Genomic DNA, 19,463 nt, shown 5'->3' on the forward strand with positions numbered 1-19,463 from the left:
GAATGAAAGGTGCACCGACAGAAAAAGCTATCGGGGGCACCGCTGGGCAGCAATACGATTTTTTGGACTGAATTTCAAGGAGGTGGGGGGGTCCCAGCAGTGCACGCACTGATGACACACTCACAGTCACTCAGCAGTGGCGGGGCAGAAGTGGGGACTGCCAGAAAACCCTCCCTGCTGAATTTAGTTTGTGGCAGCCATTCAACCAGAAATTGGCGGCCGCTCGACTCCATTGCATGGCCGCTGCAATCCGGCGGTAACGGGCCTTATTTGGGAGCTGAATTTTGGCCCCTTAATGTATTAAAACTCCAATGCACTGGATAATGAAGCAGATCTTATATATGACTGTGCTTTAAAGGAGTATCAATTATGAGATTCATTAGATCTGTGAATTCCACAATCACTAAAACAAGAATTATTTTTAATTTTATCCTCGATTTTGTCTTTCTGTTCATATTCATTTGTTTAATTACTGACTAATCACCACAAAATGCAGCATTTTTCGACTGGAGGAAGTACTAAACTCGGCATTTGAGTTAAATTAATATCATTAACCCAGGATGCTTTTGTGAGTACTGTATATATTTTAGTTAATCTCTTTTGCACAATTGGGCTCGCAGCCATCCCATCTGATGATGTCTTTAGCACTATCTGTTTAAATGAAAATCATCAAAAAATCCACAGCAATGAACTAAAAATAGAAATATCTTTTGTTTTAAGCTCTGGTGTTGACCCAGCAAGGAAAAGCAGCACCTGGTGTAGCACTAAGCCTGGCAAACCAGAAGGTTGCAGCTTTGATTCCCAGGCTGTGCTGAATTAGCTGATCTCAGTGAGGGTAACAGCTGGGGCACTAAAATAGGTCTCAGCAGCCCTGGAGTAGGGAGGGAGAATATCAGCCAGGGATTCCCCTGTACCTCACTCTGCAGTGACCTCTACTGGAAAGAAATAAAAACAGAAAGTGCTGGAAACACTCAGTAGGTCAGGCAGCCTCTCTGAAGAGAGAATCAAAATAAATGCTTTAGGTCAATGACCTCTCATCAAAACTGAAGGAAGTTAGAGATTTAACAGTTTTTAAGCAAGTACAGAATCAGGAAAAAATGCAGTAGGAGAGGAAAGAAGAAAGGGAAAGGTCTGTTATAGATTGTAGCGTATGAGTGGTTAAAGGCATGATGGTGCAAGAAAAAAGGGGTGGTATCACAAGTAAAGAAACAAAAGATGGGTTCAGCAGAGGTGGCAACAGCAGAGCATTACCAGAATTTGCTGTCCAAGAAAATGGGAGCGGTGGCTATAATCTAAAGTCGTTGAACTCATTGGCCCAGAAATTGCGGTCGGAGGCTTCCTGCGGGCGGATTCCTCTGACCGAAAATTTTTTTAACGAAAGTACCTGGTGGTGCCTTACAGTCCAAGGCCTTCATTCTCAGTCCAGTATATGGGCCCACGCATCCCAGGAACGTAAGAGCAACCTTGGATCACGTGGGCCTGGACCACCAATGAGTATGGAGTATTCTCATTGATAATAATGGTGAGTTTCATTTGTAAGAGCTCCCATTATTTTGAGAATACTCCAAAGACATAGAAACACAACATAATAAATGAAAAAAAACCCTCATATATTTAAAATTAATTGAAATTGAATTTCAATGTTTTACACAAAAAAAATTGATTTAAAAAAAAATTTTAAATAGGGGTAAACTAAACTTATCTTAATGGACAGGGTTTTTAATACAAAAATTAATGATCAATTTTAATTTTTCTATTTTTCTGCTTTTACCAGGCGTAAGAGTTTGAAGGACATTCGCTGGGCAGGAGTTGGGCAAACAGCCTCTAAGACTACAGCAATTTTTTGTCTTATTTTTCTGCTAATAACCGTGCTTGAAAACTGCTTCAAGATAGCTGAAACTGACTTGACCATTTTTAATGACCCAAAATACTGTGCGAAGTCAAAATACTTTCTAATGAGTTTTAACACCTCACAGCTACAAAAGACTTGTCTGGGAATGGTGAAAAAAACTGTCCAGGAGATAAGAGAATGAAAGACCTATTCATCATGAAAGATTGTCACTTTGTTTCAATGCTAGGCCATTGCGTACACATTGGGCAGACATCCAGAAAAACAGTATAAAATGGCTGTAACACGTGAGATAGGGGCTGCTGCAGACAAGAGAACTGGCAACCTGCTTAGTTGCCAAGAGAATCGGGGGGGGGTTAAGTCTTACAATCGCTGACAAGGTCTGGTGTGAGTGCCTTTGTTTCTTTTAATCACTTAGATAGGAAATTTTAACTGTTAATAAGTATATTAATAAGGATAGGTTGCATTTGATGTTATCATAAATTGATTGTATTTCCTTTGATTATTTTAAGTAAAGATAACCCCGGGATAAGGGTGAGAAAAATAAACATCCTGATTCTGTGTGTGTTGTTTTTTTTTCTCATAAGTCTGAACTCTGTAAAGTGGAGTGTCTTTATAAAGATGTCTTACAAGCTCATATGGAAATGTCCTTCTCCCGAAGATGTGTGCGATCTGTCAAAATAAATTTTGACAGTTAGCAAATGCCGGTTCTTGGCGCATATGTATCGCATGCTGAGAACCGGCACTTGCGAGGCCTCTTCGGACGCGTGCGCACATCATATGCATCCGGAGAGGCCACAATTTATGGCCCAATGTTGAGTCCGCAAAGCTGTAAAGTGCCTAATCAAAAGATTAGATGCTGTTCTTCGAGCTTGCGTTGAGCTTCGTTGGAACAGTGTAGAAGGCTGAGGACAGAGAGGTCAGAGTAGGAGTGAAGCGGAGAATTAAAGTGGCAAGCGACCGGAAGCTCAGGGTTGTGCTTGCGGACTGAATGGAGGTATTCTGCAAAGCAATCTCCCAATCTGCGTTTGGTCTCCCCAAAATAGAGGAGGCCGCATCATGAGCAGCGAATACAGTATACTAACTTGGAAGAAGTAGAAGTAAAATCGCCGTTTCACCTGGAAGGAGTGTTTGGGCTCCTAGATGGCAGGAAGGGAAGAGGGGACAGGGCAGGTGTAGCATCTTCTGTGCTTGCATGGGAAGGTGCTGTGGGAAGAGTATAGGTGTTATTGAAGAGTGGACCAGGGTTTTGCGAAAGGAATGGTCCCTTCTTTCGCAGGAAGATATGTTTAGTGATGCCATCATATTGGAGGTGGAGGAAATGGCGGAGGATGATCTGTTGAATAAGACTGGTGGGATGGAAGTTCAGGACAAGGGATATCCTATCATGGTTCTGGAGCGAGGGAAACGGGGTGAGGGCAGAAGTGTGGAAAATGGTGCGGGCTTGGTCGAGAGCCCTGTCAGCAACAGTGAAGGAGAATCTTCGGCTGAAGTAAAAGAAAGACATATCGGAAGCACTGATATGGAAGGTTGAAACAGATGCGATGGAGCCAGAGAAACTAGGAGAATGGAATAGAGTCCTTACAGGAAGCGGGATGGGAGAAATATTGGTGGACAGCCTATCCCCAGAAATGGAGATAAAGAAGTCGAGGAAGGGAAGAGTCAGAGATGTACCATGTGAAGGTGAGCAAGTGGTGGAAATTGGAAGCAAAGTTGATTTAATTTTCCATTTCAGGGCGAGAGCAGGAAGTGGCACCAATACATCATCAATGTACCAGAAAAAGAGGAAAGGGAAGGGACTGCAACAAAGCATTTTCCACATATCTCATGAAAAGGCAGGCATTGCTAGGACCCATGGTTCACATAGCGACATCTTTTATTTGGAGGTAGTGAATGGAGTCAAAGGAGAAATTCAGCCAGGTAAAGTAGGGTGGTGGTGGATGGGGACTGATTGGGCCTCCATTCAAGAAAGAAGCCATCCTGGTGGGGGACGGAGGTGAAAAGGGACTGGATGTCCATGGTGAAAAGGAGATGGTTAAGGTGAGGAAACTGGAAATGGTTAAATTGGTGGAGGGCATCAGAAGAGTCGCGAATGTAGATCGGAAGAGACAGAACAAGGGGAGAAAAATAGAGCCGAGATTGGGAGAAATAAGTTCTGGGGGGCAGGCACAAGCTGAAATGATAGATCTACTAAGGCAGTTCTGTTTATGGATAGTGGGAAGGAGATAGAAGCAGGTTATGCGGGGTCGGAAGTCTATGAGGTTGGATGCCGTGGGGGCAAGATCTCCAGAGGAGATGAGGTCAATGATGGTCTGGGAATTTATGGCTTGATGTTCACCGGTAGGGTTATGGTCCGGGACAGGTAGGAGCAGGCGTCGGAGAGTTGCCATTCAGCCTCCGCAAGGTTGGGGGTCTGTTCACCAAGCAACAGTGCCTCCTTTGTCAGCAAGTTTAATGACAATAGCAGGGTTAGATCTGAGAGCTACAAGTTCAGAGGGAGGTAGATTAGCTCAACAGAAGGTAGAGGAACAGCATCTCATCTTGTGATTAGGCACTTTGCAGCCTTGCGACCTGAACATTGATTTCAAACCCCCATTTTTACCTGCCTCTGTAGTTGCTTAAAAATTGTTAAATTTCTAACTTCTTCCAGTTCTGACAAAATGTCATCAAATGAAGCTTTAATCCTGTTTATCTTTCCACAGCATTTTCTGCTTTTATTTCACATTTCCAGCATCTACAGTATTGTGATTTTGTCCTACTGGAAAGAATATGTTTACGGACTTTGGGTGAGGACAGAATGGAACTGAGTCCATGCTCTACTTGGAGCATATGGAGTTATACCCCAATAAAAGTCAGCACCCTCATAAAAGGAGGAATGTGGGAAATAGGGAGCGAGTATACTCTATATAGTTATTTTCTCTTTAAACATAACTAAATATTACAAAACTTCTTGTTAGCATAGTGTAAACTTTTATAGAGAAGTATTCTTAACACTGTACAGTGTCAGCTGTGACTCAGTGGGTAGCACACTCGCTTCTGAGTCAGAAGGTTGTGGGTTCAAGTCACACTCCAGGGACTTGAGCACATAAATCTAAGCTGACACACCAGTGCAAAGCTGAGGGAGTGCTGCACTGTCGGAGATGCTGTCTTTCGGATGAGACATTAAACCGAGGCCCCGTCTGCTCTCTCAGGTGGATGTAAAAGATCCCATGGCACTATTTCTAAGATGAGCAAGGGATTTATCCCCGGTGTCCTAGTCAATATTTATCCCTCAATCAACATAAAAACAGATTATCTGGCCATTAACACATTGTTGTTTGTGGGAGCTTGCTGTGCGTAAATTGGCTGCCATGTTTCCCACATTCCAACAGTGACTACACTCCAAAAAGTATTTCATTGTCTTTTTACTCTGGTGGTGCTGAAAGGCACTATATAAATATAAGTCTTTCTTTTTGTGCATGCGGCTTGTATAAAACTATAAACTAAGCCAATCCTTACAAAGATAATTTTGCAGCATAATTGTTTTTAATACTGCAGTTAATTATGCTTAATCTGGCTTCTAAATTGTCATGTGGGTTAATGGTTAGAAACTGCAATGTTCAGCTTTTGCTGATGATGTTTGTATCTGGCGGTCTGTAGAGGTGATGTTCCATTGCAAAGATATCGTCTGTAGAAAAGGCAGGGTAGGTGTACTAGATCCGATTTTATGTTTCATCTAAATGACAGATTCCCAATCCATACAATAGATTTTTAAGTTTTTTTTGGTTTACTGGCAATGAATATTAAAATGCTAACGTGACAGACCTATACAACAGGACTGTATATATTTCAGCTAAAGCCACTAAAGAAGCTTATACATTTCCAGCGCCAGTAAATCCTTCGTGGTTAAATGAAAATAAAATTCCAAGACATTCACCTTAACAGCAGCAACACGATCGGTGTCACTGTAAATTGTCGAACTGAACATTTAATTACACGACATTCAGTTGTACATTCGCTATCGGTATCTGAATTGCACAGTCCTTTCGTGGAACAGTCTCGGTAATCAGAAAACGTGAAAACATCGTGCTTTTGGCTTTTGAGCTTCTGATCCATGTTTGTTTCTTGGTTTAACAGGGCGCGCGGTAATTGCGAGTTCAGGTTAACATGACACAGGCGCACCGTGACCATTTTAAAAGAGCTATTCCTGAGGTAAGCAAAAAATTAATACATAACACAGTTCCCAAGCTTCCTTCCACACGTGTGCACAGTACCGTACTAAACAGCGCACAATGAACGATATCCACGTAGTATTACTTGTTTGCCTTGACATCCTAGTACAGGAAACGAAGGGAAGGGGAGAGATAGAGATATCAATTAGGGAAAGGAGGGTGGTGGAGAAAATCGATTGAAGGGCAATTATTGGCGTTTGCAAAATACATACCAAATACCATTTACATAAATGACCGCTAGATATAAAATAGCTGGTCGGAACTGGTGTGACAACATTTCGATAGAGGAATGAGCACAAAATCCACGTCACACAAAGATGTGCAGTTAGTTTACTTCTCAACAAACAAGAATGGTCTTTACAGTCCGACAACATAACTCACCGGCGTCTTGACAAGTTAAAAATAATGGAAAGTTCGAAAAAAAATCTAAATACTAGCTACATCCTCACATTTAGCGTATACTGTGTACCATTACGAGTTGTACAATGACGCTCTATCCGTTAATAAATATTTATATTGTGAATACAGTGTTTTCAAACTTTGGGAATAAATAGCGTCACGCGCCTTTTTCTATCAATGTCAAATAACTCCTTCTTGACTGATACCATCTGCACGTCTTATCTGTACAACAGGGAATGTTGTTATCGCTGGAATTTAAAGGAGCTGCCAGCAAAACTAAATCATAAACGTGTCCCAATCTTGAGTATTGACTGCTCATGTTGGCCTATTTGGTACTGAGTTGTACATCTGACTCTTCTAATGTTTATTGTCAATCTCACATGCGTGGTGATCTGACTCTGTGGGTGCGACTGGGAAGTAACAGAACAAATAGTTTAAAGCTCCATCTCAGTAGGGGTAACGAATATTATCAGAAACCGTGTTGGCGGCTTCAGCTAGATATTCCACACCGATTTCTGCCCACATACATCCCCTATTCCACAGAGTTCGGCAGTGTATGAAGTCGGGTTCTATTCATATACACTAGACATTATGAAGTATGATTGGTACTTTGTGGCTTTTGTACTAAATAAACCTTGTCAACTCGGCAAAGGGCAGCTCCTTTAAAGGATAATCATCTATTCAGAAGAAATGATGAAACCTTTGTCACTTAATTTCGTTAAATCTTCATTACTTAATCTGGGGGAAAGAACGATTGTGTTATATATAACTTATTTCAAGTAACTGCAGTAAACAGTACGTTGCTAATGGTGGATGCTGGGCGAGCCACGTTTAGTAGATTTGCTACCAGCTCGTATGTATTTTGCCTCTTGAATTGAAAGCAACATTTTTCTGGTATTATTATCTCAGCTGTCAGGTGTTGTGTTGGCCGTTTTGGGTAATTGGGATGATTTTTTCCAACGACACGTCTGTCTCATAGTCTCCATTGCTGGACAGAAGGCTGACTGCCCCGTGCTGGGAGGCGGGGGAAAGCTTAGCGCAGCGGTTGGGATCCGCTGGGTTTTCCTGAGTGCACGGCACCGAATGCGGGATCAGGTAGACGCAGTTCTCCATTTTATCCAGGGATCCCCCGGGGTTGTAGGCGGACACCCCGTTGTGGATGGTGACTGTCTCCACCGCGTTGCTGTTGCAGAAAGAGTCGCAGCCCAACAGGGTGGAGAAGGCCTTGCGGAAATCTTCGTTGAAGGCGTAGATAATGGGGTTGAGGGAGGAGTTGGCCCACCCGAACCAGACAAATACATCGAAAGTGCTGCCGCTGACACAGGGCAAGGGCGCCCTGCTGCTGCGGGCTTGGGCCTCGCAAAAGGGCACGATGCAATTGAGGATGAAGAAGGGCAGCCAGCAGCATACGAAGACCCCCATGATCACCGACAGGGTCTTTAAGACTTTGGTCTCTCTCTTGAAAGACATTTTGAAGGAGTTCTCGGGCTGCTGCATGTCCGCGTTGCTGGCGCTGCTCCTATTGCTCTGGCAGTTCTTGGCGTGCACGGCGGCTCTCTCCAGGGCCGAGATACGCCGGATCTGCTTTTGGGCGATTCGGTAGATCCTGGTGTAGGTGACGATCATGATGGCCACTGGGATATAAAAACTAATCAGGGACGAGGAGATGGCGTAGGTCCTGTTGAGGCTGGAGTCGCAGTTGTCCCCTGGGTGCTGGGCACTGGTGTTGTAATCCAATAAGGTGGTGGTTTTAGCCTTGTGCCAGTCCAGCTGCACTGGTATAAAGGAAATCAGGACTGAGAGGGTCCATGCCACGCTGATCATCACAAAAGCTACTTTGGGTGTCATTTTGCGTTCGTAGCGGAATGGACTGGAGATGGCCCAGTATCTGTCCACGCTAATGACACACAGATTGAGGATAGAGGCCGTGGAGCACATTATGTCAAATGCTACCCAGATGTTGCAGAATGAACCAAATGGCCAATAGCCCGCGATCTCACTCACAGCCTTCCAGGGCATCACCAAGACGGCCACCAAGAGGTCGGACACAGCCAGCGAGATCACGAAAAAATTGGTGACTTTCGATCTGAGATGGCGAAATCTGACCACAGCCACGCAGACTAGAGTGTTCCCCAAAAGCGTGGAAAGGATCAACAAGGAGAGGAAACAGCCTGTCAGTATGCGAAACGAGGAGTCCTTTTCAGCATCTATCGAGCCCCCGTCCATGGTGGTCGTGTTCAGCCTCATTTCTCCAAAGAGAGAGGATCCCTCATATATCTCCCTACGCCATACTCCGTCTGCTTACCGCAACTAACCCGTCGATTACAGAGGGCGATCATAGCGAAAAGTCCTTTCACACTTCCAATAAAAAAGGACCTACCTTAACACCATCTCCAAGGTGGCTTGGTCCAGTTTTAATCAGTGTACTTTTTTCCGGTTTAGCTTTATCTTAAAATCCATAATGGTAACGCAAAGGAACATCTCTGCCCCAGTCAACAGCCCGGGAAAAAGTAACTATGAATTTTGCGGTGGTGCAAAATTCTGCAGGGAAAATAGCACACATATATTGCATACTAACAGGCTATTAATCCTCTGTAAGTGTCCATGTTTATTTGTCATCCCTTGTGTCCTATGGAGCGTATAAATCCAATTTACATTGCGAGATTTTTTGTTGCTTCAATAGCTTCTCTCAGAACTTCAGTCTAGATCTCCCTTGCCTCCAGCGTTAAAAAGTCCGTATATCCTGCGCCCCACCATTCACTTGACGTTCCTTCGAAATAAAAAGAAACCAGAAATAAAATAAACTGTCACCTTTAAATAACCACAACAAATGGTATTAATTTCATTCACACATTACTCCACTCCGAGTCCCATTACAGCTGTGATCACTGATGAGTCCAATTTACAACCAGCATTTGCTGCAATGAGATAAAATACAGGGTGTTGGAAACACTCAGCAGGTCAGCCAGCTTCTGTGGAGAGAGGGAGGCAGGGTTAACGTTTCAAGTCGGTGACCTCTCTTCAGAACAGATTTCCGATGTCTGTAGTACTTTGTATGTTGTCCTCCTGTAATGGGGCTGTTTATATCGTGTTAAAAGAGAATTCCCCAAATCTGGAGCAATTTTACGGATATCACAGTGCAGGGAGTATTTAGTCTGCGAGGGAGCTCCAGTCCGCCAAGGTTTCGGTGAATCCCACGGTCTGTACTTCTCATCTCACCACCTGCACATCGCGCCGTGAATCGTTACACATGTGCATTTATGATCCTACTCACCGATGTTGTCCCACGCTGTGTTTGCAAAGGAAACAAAATCGCAAAACGATGCACTCCAGCCTATTTAGAAATGATCCAACACTTTGCACTGTTCTTATTCTTACGAGAGAAAGGTGTTTGTTGACCGTGGGTTCAACACCAGTACCATACTCATTTTAAAGCAAAAAGACACGGTGGTCGCAATTTTCACGTCCGGATCGAGAATAAAACTTCCAATAACATTCTGTAAATATATTGATCCCCACAGTACAGCCAACTACTCTGACAGCATAAATCTTTATCACTGTTGAGTCGCCGGCTATAGGTGCCTGTGTCGTCATTCACAAAAATGTGGTGATTCACAGTAAGTCTTACGACCTCTGTTATCTACTTCTCAAGTCCCGTTGTTAATGAATTATCCCAAAATCTCGGATTACTGGACGCGATCTTGTTGCGCCACCAAGCGGATTACGAATGCTGTTAATAAAGAGACGGATGGGGTTTATCAAGCTCTGCGTGCAACCGTGGGTTGTGGACAGGGATTGATGTTGAAACTCCTCCAGCCAACTAGACAGCCAAGCTAGTTGCTGACAAATGCTGCACGTCGGTCAAGGGGAGGGGAACAACTAAGCTGCACTTTAAAGTTAAGTACAGCGAATTAACTATTAACGCAAATAGTTTATCAAGTTTTGGGAGTGTGAATTCTATGATCATAATAATAGTGTTTCAGCGAAATCGTAAATATTAGCTATTTGTCGCCAGTGTGTTTACAATAGCTTTGCGGATGAAAGTTCCCTGTTATGTTTATCACTGCGACAACGTGAAATCAGCTCCAGTCCCATTAGATTTAGGTTTCTGCTTTCTTTGCAAGTGGATGCTGTAATTAAAAGGACAGTCTTTGCCTGAAAATTGGCAAGTGGTTTGATTTCGAGCCTGTCATTTTCACGACCACTAGGTACGTTAGTGTACATTGATGTACTTCAACATAATTTACACAATTGTTATGTATTTCAGATGATCGAAATAGATTTGCCACATATACAAAAGCAAAATACTGCGGATGCTAGAATCTGGAATAAAAACAGAAAATGCTGGAAATCTCAGCAGGTCAGGCAGCATCAATGGAGAGGAAACAGAGTTAAGGTTTCAGGTCAATGACCCTTCGTCAGAACTGGAGAGTGTTCGAAAAGAACAGATTCTTAACAAGCACTGAAAGGGGGAGGGGAAGAAAGAACACAAGGGAAGGTCTGTGATGGGTTGGAAGACAAGAGAGATAAGAAAGACAAAAGGGATGATGGGCCGAATTCAAATGGTAAAGCCAGGAGTTAGAAAAACATTAGTCAAGATAGGGCGTGAATGGCGGGATAATGACCAACTGCTATTAGAGACAAGGAAAAAAAAAAGAAACAGGCTCTGAGGGGGACGGGGACGGGGGCCGGGGGAGGAAGCCAAAGATTGGCAGCGGTTACGCTCTGAAATTTTTGCCACATACTTTTTCATGAAAGCAGTAGTCCTTTAAGGACATCCTGCACAAATTACCTCTCTCACTCCATGGTCAACAGAATGTTGGGGAAGTCCAGAACCAGGGGACACAATCTAAGGATAAGGGGTAAGCCATTTAGGACCGAGATGAGGAGGAACTTCTTCATCCAGAGAATGGTGAACCTGTGGAATTCTCTACCACAGAAAGTTGTTGAGGCCAATTCACTAAATATATTCAAAAAGGAGTTAGATGAAGTCCTTACTACTAGGGGGATCAAGGGGTATGGCGAGAAAGCAGAAATGGGGTACTGAAGTTGCACGTTCAGCCATGAACTCATTGAATGGCGGTGCAGGCTAGAAGGGCCGAATGGCCTACTCCTGCACCTATTTTCTATGTTTCTATGTTTCTATGTTTCTATAATCAACAACTAGTCTCCTTTACGGTAAAAGGTGGGAGATGGTCTGCGCTGTACTATGCACTATTTGCAATCATTGCTTTAGATTGTATTTGGTTGTTAAGTTAAAACAAGAGCCAACTTTAATCCACAATGTTCATTTCTAGAGTCACTGTCATTATTTTTAAAACAGTACTTCTTAGACAAGAAATGCAATATTGCAGAATTTCTTCTAAAGCTATAAGGATGCAACATGTTTAATTAATACGGAGAATAGATCAAGATAACCTCAGTTTTTATTGTTAGTAGTACAATCTTTTACCATTAACCTGACAATTCTGTGTCCCGAAAATAATTAAGGACTATTAAATTAAATCTGAAGAAACATCTAGCTTATTTAGCAGATTTATATCTATAGTTGTAAAAGAGCTTGTGATAAATGATAATTAGCTTGCTTGACAATGATTAAAATTATGTTTGGAAAGTTTAGTTAACGGTTTTCAAAACGAACTGCAGCTGCCAACAGATAATGGTAATAGTGACATCATAAAATGAATGTCACATGATGAACTCCACTCATTAAACATTATTTTATTCTGGATCAAAGGGGTTTAAACCACACTCAAGAATCTAGTACTCAAACCTTTAATTAATTAAAACTATTTTTGTTTTCTCAACCTAATTTATTTTTTTCTATCTTTTGATTAATTCTCTGAGTTTCTAATAGTGAATGTATTTAATTTTCACTACTTTTGGGGTTATTTATCTTGCTCCTCTCTCAACGGCAATAATTTTTAAAATTCAGTCTCGAAATGTGTGCATTACTGGCAAGGCTGGTGTTATGGCAATTTGTTGCCCATCGCTAGTTGCCCTGAGTAGGCTGTAGGATTTCTTTGCTCTCTTGTTCAGAATACAAAAATCAATGGTCAAGGCGACACTGTAGCTAATTTGCAACTTTAAAGAATTTAATTTGACAGACAGATACAACAGTTTTTACCAGAAAGGAAGTAGTAGCTTCTCATATAATCTTTTTCTAGTGAGTCGAGCGCAAGACAAAGGATTGATCAAGTTCTTTGGGGAATAACAAGGTTCCCATCCTGATGTCCCAGCTGACTCTCAGGAAATGGGCTGTTTTATATAGTTTATTTATTTGCTGGACAGGCATTAGGACCATGCGGGAGCTATTCACAGTTACTGTACTCATGCAGGTTCATGCTGGTTTGAGACTCCATTTTGGGTTGTATAAAAGCACAGGCAGTTATTTACGCGTACACAACATAATTTGGTGACAAAGATGACTCAAATTAACCTTCCTAACCCCCCACCTTTCCTCTCCACACCCGGGGACCCTCCAATTCGAGATGGATAAAAAGCTATTCTACATACATCATGGCGAGTGGGTGAGACGGCGCCAATGTAACAGCAGCTCGCTGCCATGCAATACTTATCTACTGCCTCGGCACCGAAGGCAAACGCATCTTTGGCCAAATCGAAGACACGGAGTCCTTTGACAAAATGGCAAGAGTCCCTAGAGAAGTATTTGGGCCAAAGAAAAGTATCATGATGGAGAGATACCAATTCCATCAAAGGGGACAAGGAAACGGTGAACCAATCAAACAGTACATCATTTCATTAACTGAACTGGCCCCTACGTGTAACTTTGGAGCACTCATAGAGGAAATGATCAGGGATCAAATTATTGAGAAAACAGCGATCACCCATATTTGGGAATGCTTGCTAATGGAGGATGACAAATTGTCATTGGTCAAAGCAACTAATTTGGCCATTCAAATTGAATCAGCGGTTTCTGATTCAAAAGTGACCAGACCCCTTGTTCCCCCTGTGCAGCAGACTGCAGCTACAGCCAATGTGCAAGGCGTTCGTCCAAAGTGGAAATTACACCAGAGACCCAGGGCTTGTAATAAACCACCCACTATGGATCGCGGGCTTAACTTCCACTGCTTTAACTGTGGGGACAAATCACACTCAGCAACGAGTACTAACTGCCCTGCACATTGGAAGAAATGCTTTATACGTGGTAAAATGAAGCATTTTGCTAGTGTCTGTCGCTCATCACAGCATATTCGACATGTGGACAATCCTGATAGTGATGAGCCCAGTATGGTTTATACCGTTAGTGGCATTTCGCACATCAATTCGGGCAAATTCAAGGACTGTGAGGTAAACATTGACGGCACGCCCTGCAACTTCCATTCTACATGCGTACTCCGACTCCAAAATGGAGGTACTTGGGATCATATCTGTCACAATATATTACAAGGACATAACATTGGAGAATTTTTCCTTTTATGTCGCGAAGGGATGAAGCCTCATGGGTGTTTAACTTTTTGACAAGCTTGGGTTCAAAGTTTATGAGCCAACCGGCACACCTGTGTACACGGTGGACTTTGACAAGCAGCATCCCTCAATCTTCACAAGGTTTGGAGTGACAACAAAATTCTGCCATCGTCCCCATGTTGACCCTTCCGTCAAACTGGTTACATAGCGACTTCGCCGTCTCCTATTCACGGTTCGCGATCAAGTACCCACAGAATTAACGTGACTCGAATCTCAGGGAATCATTGAGAGCATCGACTCATCACTCTGGATCTTGAACTTAGACATTGCTTGGTGGAAAAATGGGGAGATCTGCCTAGGCATCGACCTGAAAGAGGTCAACAAGGCCATCATCCCCGACAAGTACCCTCTTCCTACCATCGACGAACTGGCTTCAGAATTCCACGGCTCAATAGTTTTTATGAAACTCGATATGTGCCGCAGTTACCTGCAAATACCCCTAGCAGAGGACAGCAAACCGCTCATGGCATTCATGACGCACGATGGTCTGTATTAGTATCGATGCATGCCCTACGGGCTATCTTCTGCACCAAGTACATTTCAGAAGATTGTCACTACTATGCTAGCAGGCATAGAGGGAGCTCTCAATCAGCTTAACGATATCGTCATTCATGGATGGACAATGGAAGAACATGACCAGCGACTTCACGCAGTTATGGCTAAACTTGCTACACTTAACATTACACTTAATGCTGATAAGTGTACATTCACTGCTGGAGAAAAAAACTTTCTGGGCCACAGAGTCATAGCACAAGGTGTCAATGACACCATTGATGCGATGCAGCGAATGCAGGAGGCTACTAATGTCAAGGAACCGTCATCATTCCTCGGCATGTGCATCTTCTATCTGAAGTTCGCCCCGCACTACACGCACATTGCCGAACCACTTTGCAAGTTGATGCGCAAGGACATCCCTTGGGAATGGACAGATTCCCAGGCTCAGGCATTCACCAGACTTAAGGAGAAAAATCACATCTCCTCCTATCCTCACGCACTTTGATCCGAATGCCACCACGTACGTTACCACAGATGCATCAGGCACTGCCATGGGTGCTATGCTCTCGCAATGGAGTGACAGCCTGGAACGCTCAGTCGCCTTCGCCTCTCACAGGCTCTCGTCTGCAGAACGTAAATACTCTACAGGGGAACACGAAGCACTCGCTTGCATCTACGCATGTGAATACTGGCACATCTACCTCCATGGCAGGAAATTTACCCTACATATGGATCACCAAGTGCTAACTATGCTACTCGCTACAACTGGATCTGGGCACAGACACTACGAATCAGCCGATGGTCACATCGTCTTCATCAGTATAGCTTTGATGTACAGTACATTGTTGGCAGTCACAGCCATATAGCTGACATGCTCAGCCGCTCGACACCTGGTTTGGACTCTGGTGCTGACTTATTCACAAATGATGACACATATGTCACGTCGATCATCACTCAGTCCATCCTGCAACAAACTCAAAACCGAATCACAGAGTGAAGCTACGCTCCAGCACTTGTGCCACTTCCTCCAGACTGAGTGGCCTAAGCAAATTCTGCAAGAGCTGAAATCCTTCCACAGACTTCGCAATGAATTTTCCGTTTGGAACGATGGCTGCCTAGCTCGTGATGATAGAGCAGTAATTCCCAAGTTGCTTCAACAGCGCATTCTCTCATTGGTACACGATGGACATCCTGGCATTGTCCACATGAAGCAGAGATGTCGCGATTCAGTATGGTGGCCTGGGATTGACATTCGCATCGAGGAGTTCGTCTCCCACTGCGAAGCATGCAGCCTGAGCGAAAAGGCCACAAACATCCGACCAGCGCCAATGAAGCCCATTCCATGGCCACAAAAACCATGGCAACAACTTCAGTTGGATATCTTCGGTCCAGTTGAAGCAGCTCCACAACAGCAGAGTTTCCTTGTTGTAGTACATGACCTGCATTCCAAATGGCCAGAAATTTCTACAACCAGTTCAGTGACCTCATCAACGATCGTCACTATTCTGCAGCGTATGTTCGCAAAGTGGGGCCTCCCAGAGGTTATAATCACTGACAATGGACCACAGTTTGTGTCCGACCAGTTCGCCGATTTCCTCATTCATCATGCTATCCAGCATCTCCTTATTGCTCGGTACAATCCTCAAAGCAACGGAGGTGTTGAGTGTTTTAACCGCATCATCAAAGAGGGTTTGAAAGCCAACCTCGCTGCAGGCCAAGCATTTGACGAAGCGATTCAAACCATTCTCCACACATATCGTTTGACAACGCACTCGCTAACGGGGAAGACACCCCCTGAGCTCATGATTGGGCTGAATCTTCGCTGGCTACTGGACATTCTCAAACCCCTAGCCAAACCTAGTGCGAAGATAACCACTCGCATCCCAGATTTCGGAACGCCAGCGAAAAGCGAAGTCATACACTGACACAAAATGACGTGCTCAAAAGCCCCAACTGAAGAATGGAGATTGGGTCAGAGTTAAGCGCCCAAACCATAGTCATAAGCTTGCATCTTCACTTTCGCCTCCAAAACAGATCGGACGAGAGTTCAGCCCTCACACCTCCGAGCTCGATGATGGAACTCAATGGAACACTCGTAGACTGATCCCAACTCACAGGCCAACAGACCAGCAGAATAGAACAGAGGTACAGTTCTGTTTCCCAACCGAAAACCTTGATCAAACACCGCAAGCTCCACGCCGGTCTCAGCGTATCAGAACACGGCCTGGCTATCTCAAGGACTTTGTCTGTACATAGACTGTGGTTTTAAAAAGGGGGGAAATATGTTGTGTTCATATTCTATTTATTTGTTACAGATCACTAGACGAGCATTAGGAACCTGCGGAAGCTATTCACAGTTGCTGTACTCATGCTGGCTCATGCAAGTTTGAGACTCCATTTTGGATTGTATAAAAGCACAGTGTGGTTAATTTACATTTCTCCTGGCTCAGTTTGTCAGTTATTTACTCATACACAACAAATATCATATCATAGTAAGGTTATTTTTCAATTATAATACTGAAGAATTTATCAGTTTTACAGGCCTAAGGAAAGGATACCATTAACAATATTAGCTAGAATGGGGGCCAGGAGAGGAAGTTAATTGGTCAGTTGAATGGAAAAGAGATCAAAGGAGCAGGATCATGGAAGAAATAAAGCATGTAGAGAGAATCAGGGCTGGAGGGCAGGGACCAATGAGATGTTAGGAATAGAAGGGGAGAGAAAAAAGACAATGTAGCAGTAGGAACTGCATGGATGTTTAATATTGTGTACTTTTATTCAAATTTTTCATCAGGCTAGATTATGTGAAGTGTGTGGTTAAGCCATTCTTATTAATACTATCAATTACCAGTGACCTGACAATCCTTTGTCTCTGAATAAACTACGAGTCAATGAATGAAGAACATTCTGGTATTGATTTTCAGTGAGATAGAGACTGACAACCAGAGACAGGCAGTTCAAGACAGATGCAAATTGACAGATACAAGTGCACTTTAATTAAATCAGAGAGGTACAAACTGAGATATGCACAGCATTTAAGTAGAGAAAGACATACACACATATATTGGCTAGAAATTTCTCTACCTTTAGCCATGGGCAAAGTTATGTGCCCATTATAACTTTGCCCATGGGATGTATGTAATATGTGGAAGAATTTCTGGTCAGTCGAAAGAAAAAGGAGAGGCGGGAGTCGAGAGAGGCAGCGGCCTATAAAAGGCTCAGCAGTCCGGGGAGCGTCGAGAGAGGCGGGAGTCGAGAGAGGCAGCGGCCTATAAAAGGCTCAGCAGTCCGGGGAGTGTCGAGAGAGGCAGCGGCCTATAAAAGGCTCAGTAGTCCGGGGAGCGTCGAGAGAGGCAGCGGCCTACAAAAGGCTCAGCAGTCCGGGGAGCGTCGAGAGAGGCAGCGGCCTATAAAAGGCTCAGCAGTCCGGGGAGCGTCGAGAGAGGCAGCGGCCTATAAAAGGCTCAGCAGTCAGGGGAGCGTCGAGAGAGGCGGGAGTCGAGAGAGGCAGCGGCCTATAAAAGGCTCAGCAGTCCGGGGAGCGTCGAGAGAGGCGGGAGTCGAGAGAGGCAGCGGCCTATAAAAGGCTCAGCAGTCCGGGGAGCGTCGAGAGAGGTGGGAGTCGAGAGAGGCAGCGGCCTATAAAAGGCTCAGCAGTCCGGGGAGCGTCGAGAGAGGCGGGAGTCCAGAGAGGCAGCGGCCTATAAAAGGCTCAGCAGTCCGGGGAGCGTCGAGAGAGGCAGCGGCCTATAAAAGGCTCAGCAGTCCGGGGAGCGTCGAGAGAGGCGTGACTTGTGCAGCTCCAGCTGAGAAGTCAAAAAGAAGTAGAAAGAAATCAAAAGGTGACGTCACAGCCAACGTGGTAAGTGATTGGCTGCTGATTGGTGAGTAGTTTTTCTTTTTCTTTATTAATCAGTAACTTTTAACATTGTTGTCGGCAATTTAAGTGTATCTAAGGGTTAAGTCATGGCAGGACAGCTCGGTCACGTGATATGCTCCTCCTGTACCATGTGGGAACACGGGGACAACACCAGTGTCCCTGACGACTACATGTGCGGGAAGTGTGTCCACCTCCGGCTACTGACGGTCCGCATTGCGGAGTTGGAGCTGAAGGTGGATTCACTCTGGAGCATCCACAATGCTGAGAATGACGTGAGTATCACGTGTAGCGAGTTGGTCTTACCGCAGGAGAAGGGTCCACAGCCAGTGAGGGAATGGAAGACCAGCAGGAAGAGTAGTGCAAGGAAGGTAGTGCAGGGGTCCCCTGTGGTCATCCCACTGCAAAACAGATACACTGCTTTGAGTGCTGTTGAGGGGGATGACTCATCAGGAGCGGGCAGCAGCAGCCAAGTTCATGGCACCGTGGCTGGCTCTGTTGCACAGGAGGGCAGGAAAAAGAGTGGGCGAGCGATAGTGATAGGGGATTCAATTGTAAGGGGAATAGATAGGCGTTTCTGCGGCCGCAACCGAGACTCCAGGATGGTATGTTGCCTCCCTGGTGCAAGGGTCAAGGATGTCTCGGAGCGGGTGCAGGACATTCTAAAAAGGGAGGGAGAACAGCCAGTTGTCGTGGTGCACGTTGGTACCAATGATATAGGTAAAAAAAAGGGATGAGTTCTACGAAATGAATTTAAGGAGCTAGGAGCTAAATTAAAAAGTAGGACCTCAAAAGTAGTAATCTCGGGATTGCTACCAGTGCCATGTGCTAGTCAGAGTAGGAATTGCAGGATAGCTCAGATGAATACGTGGCTTGAGCAATGGTGCAGCAGGGAGGGATTCAAATTCCTGGGGCATTGGAACCGGTTCTGGGGGAGGTGGGACCAGTACAATCCGGACGGTCTGCACCTGGGCAGAATCGGAACCAATGTCCTCGGGAGAGTGTTCGCTAGTGCTGTTGGGGAGGAGTTAAACTAATATGGCAGGGGGATGGGAACCAATGCAGGGAGATAGAGGGAAACAAAAAGGAGGCAAAAACAAAAGACAGAAAGGAGATGAGGAAAAGTGGAGGGCAGAGAAACCCA

General features: G+C 44.4%; 1 protein-coding gene across 3 annotated transcripts in view; it reads right to left on the reverse strand.

Moving 5' to 3' along the window:
- Positions 1 to 5,798: 5,798 nt before the first annotated feature.
- LOC139262992 (D(1) dopamine receptor-like) overlaps positions 5,799 to 19,463 on the reverse strand; it is a 167,081-nt gene continuing 153,416 nt past the window's right edge. For all 3 annotated transcript variants that reach the window (XM_070878416.1, XM_070878414.1, XM_070878415.1), the window contains one exon: positions 5,799 to 9,229. In XM_070878416.1, coding sequence (XP_070734517.1) covers positions 7,372 to 8,706 — 1,335 coding nt within the window. In that variant the 5' untranslated portion in view covers positions 8,707 to 9,229 and the 3' untranslated portion in view covers positions 5,799 to 7,371. The remainder of the gene's footprint in view (positions 9,230 to 19,463) is intronic.

The sequence above is a fragment of the Pristiophorus japonicus genome, chromosome 4, assembly GCF_044704955.1.
Source record: "Pristiophorus japonicus isolate sPriJap1 chromosome 4, sPriJap1.hap1, whole genome shotgun sequence".
Classification (NCBI taxonomy): Eukaryota; Metazoa; Chordata; class Chondrichthyes; family Pristiophoridae; genus Pristiophorus; species Pristiophorus japonicus.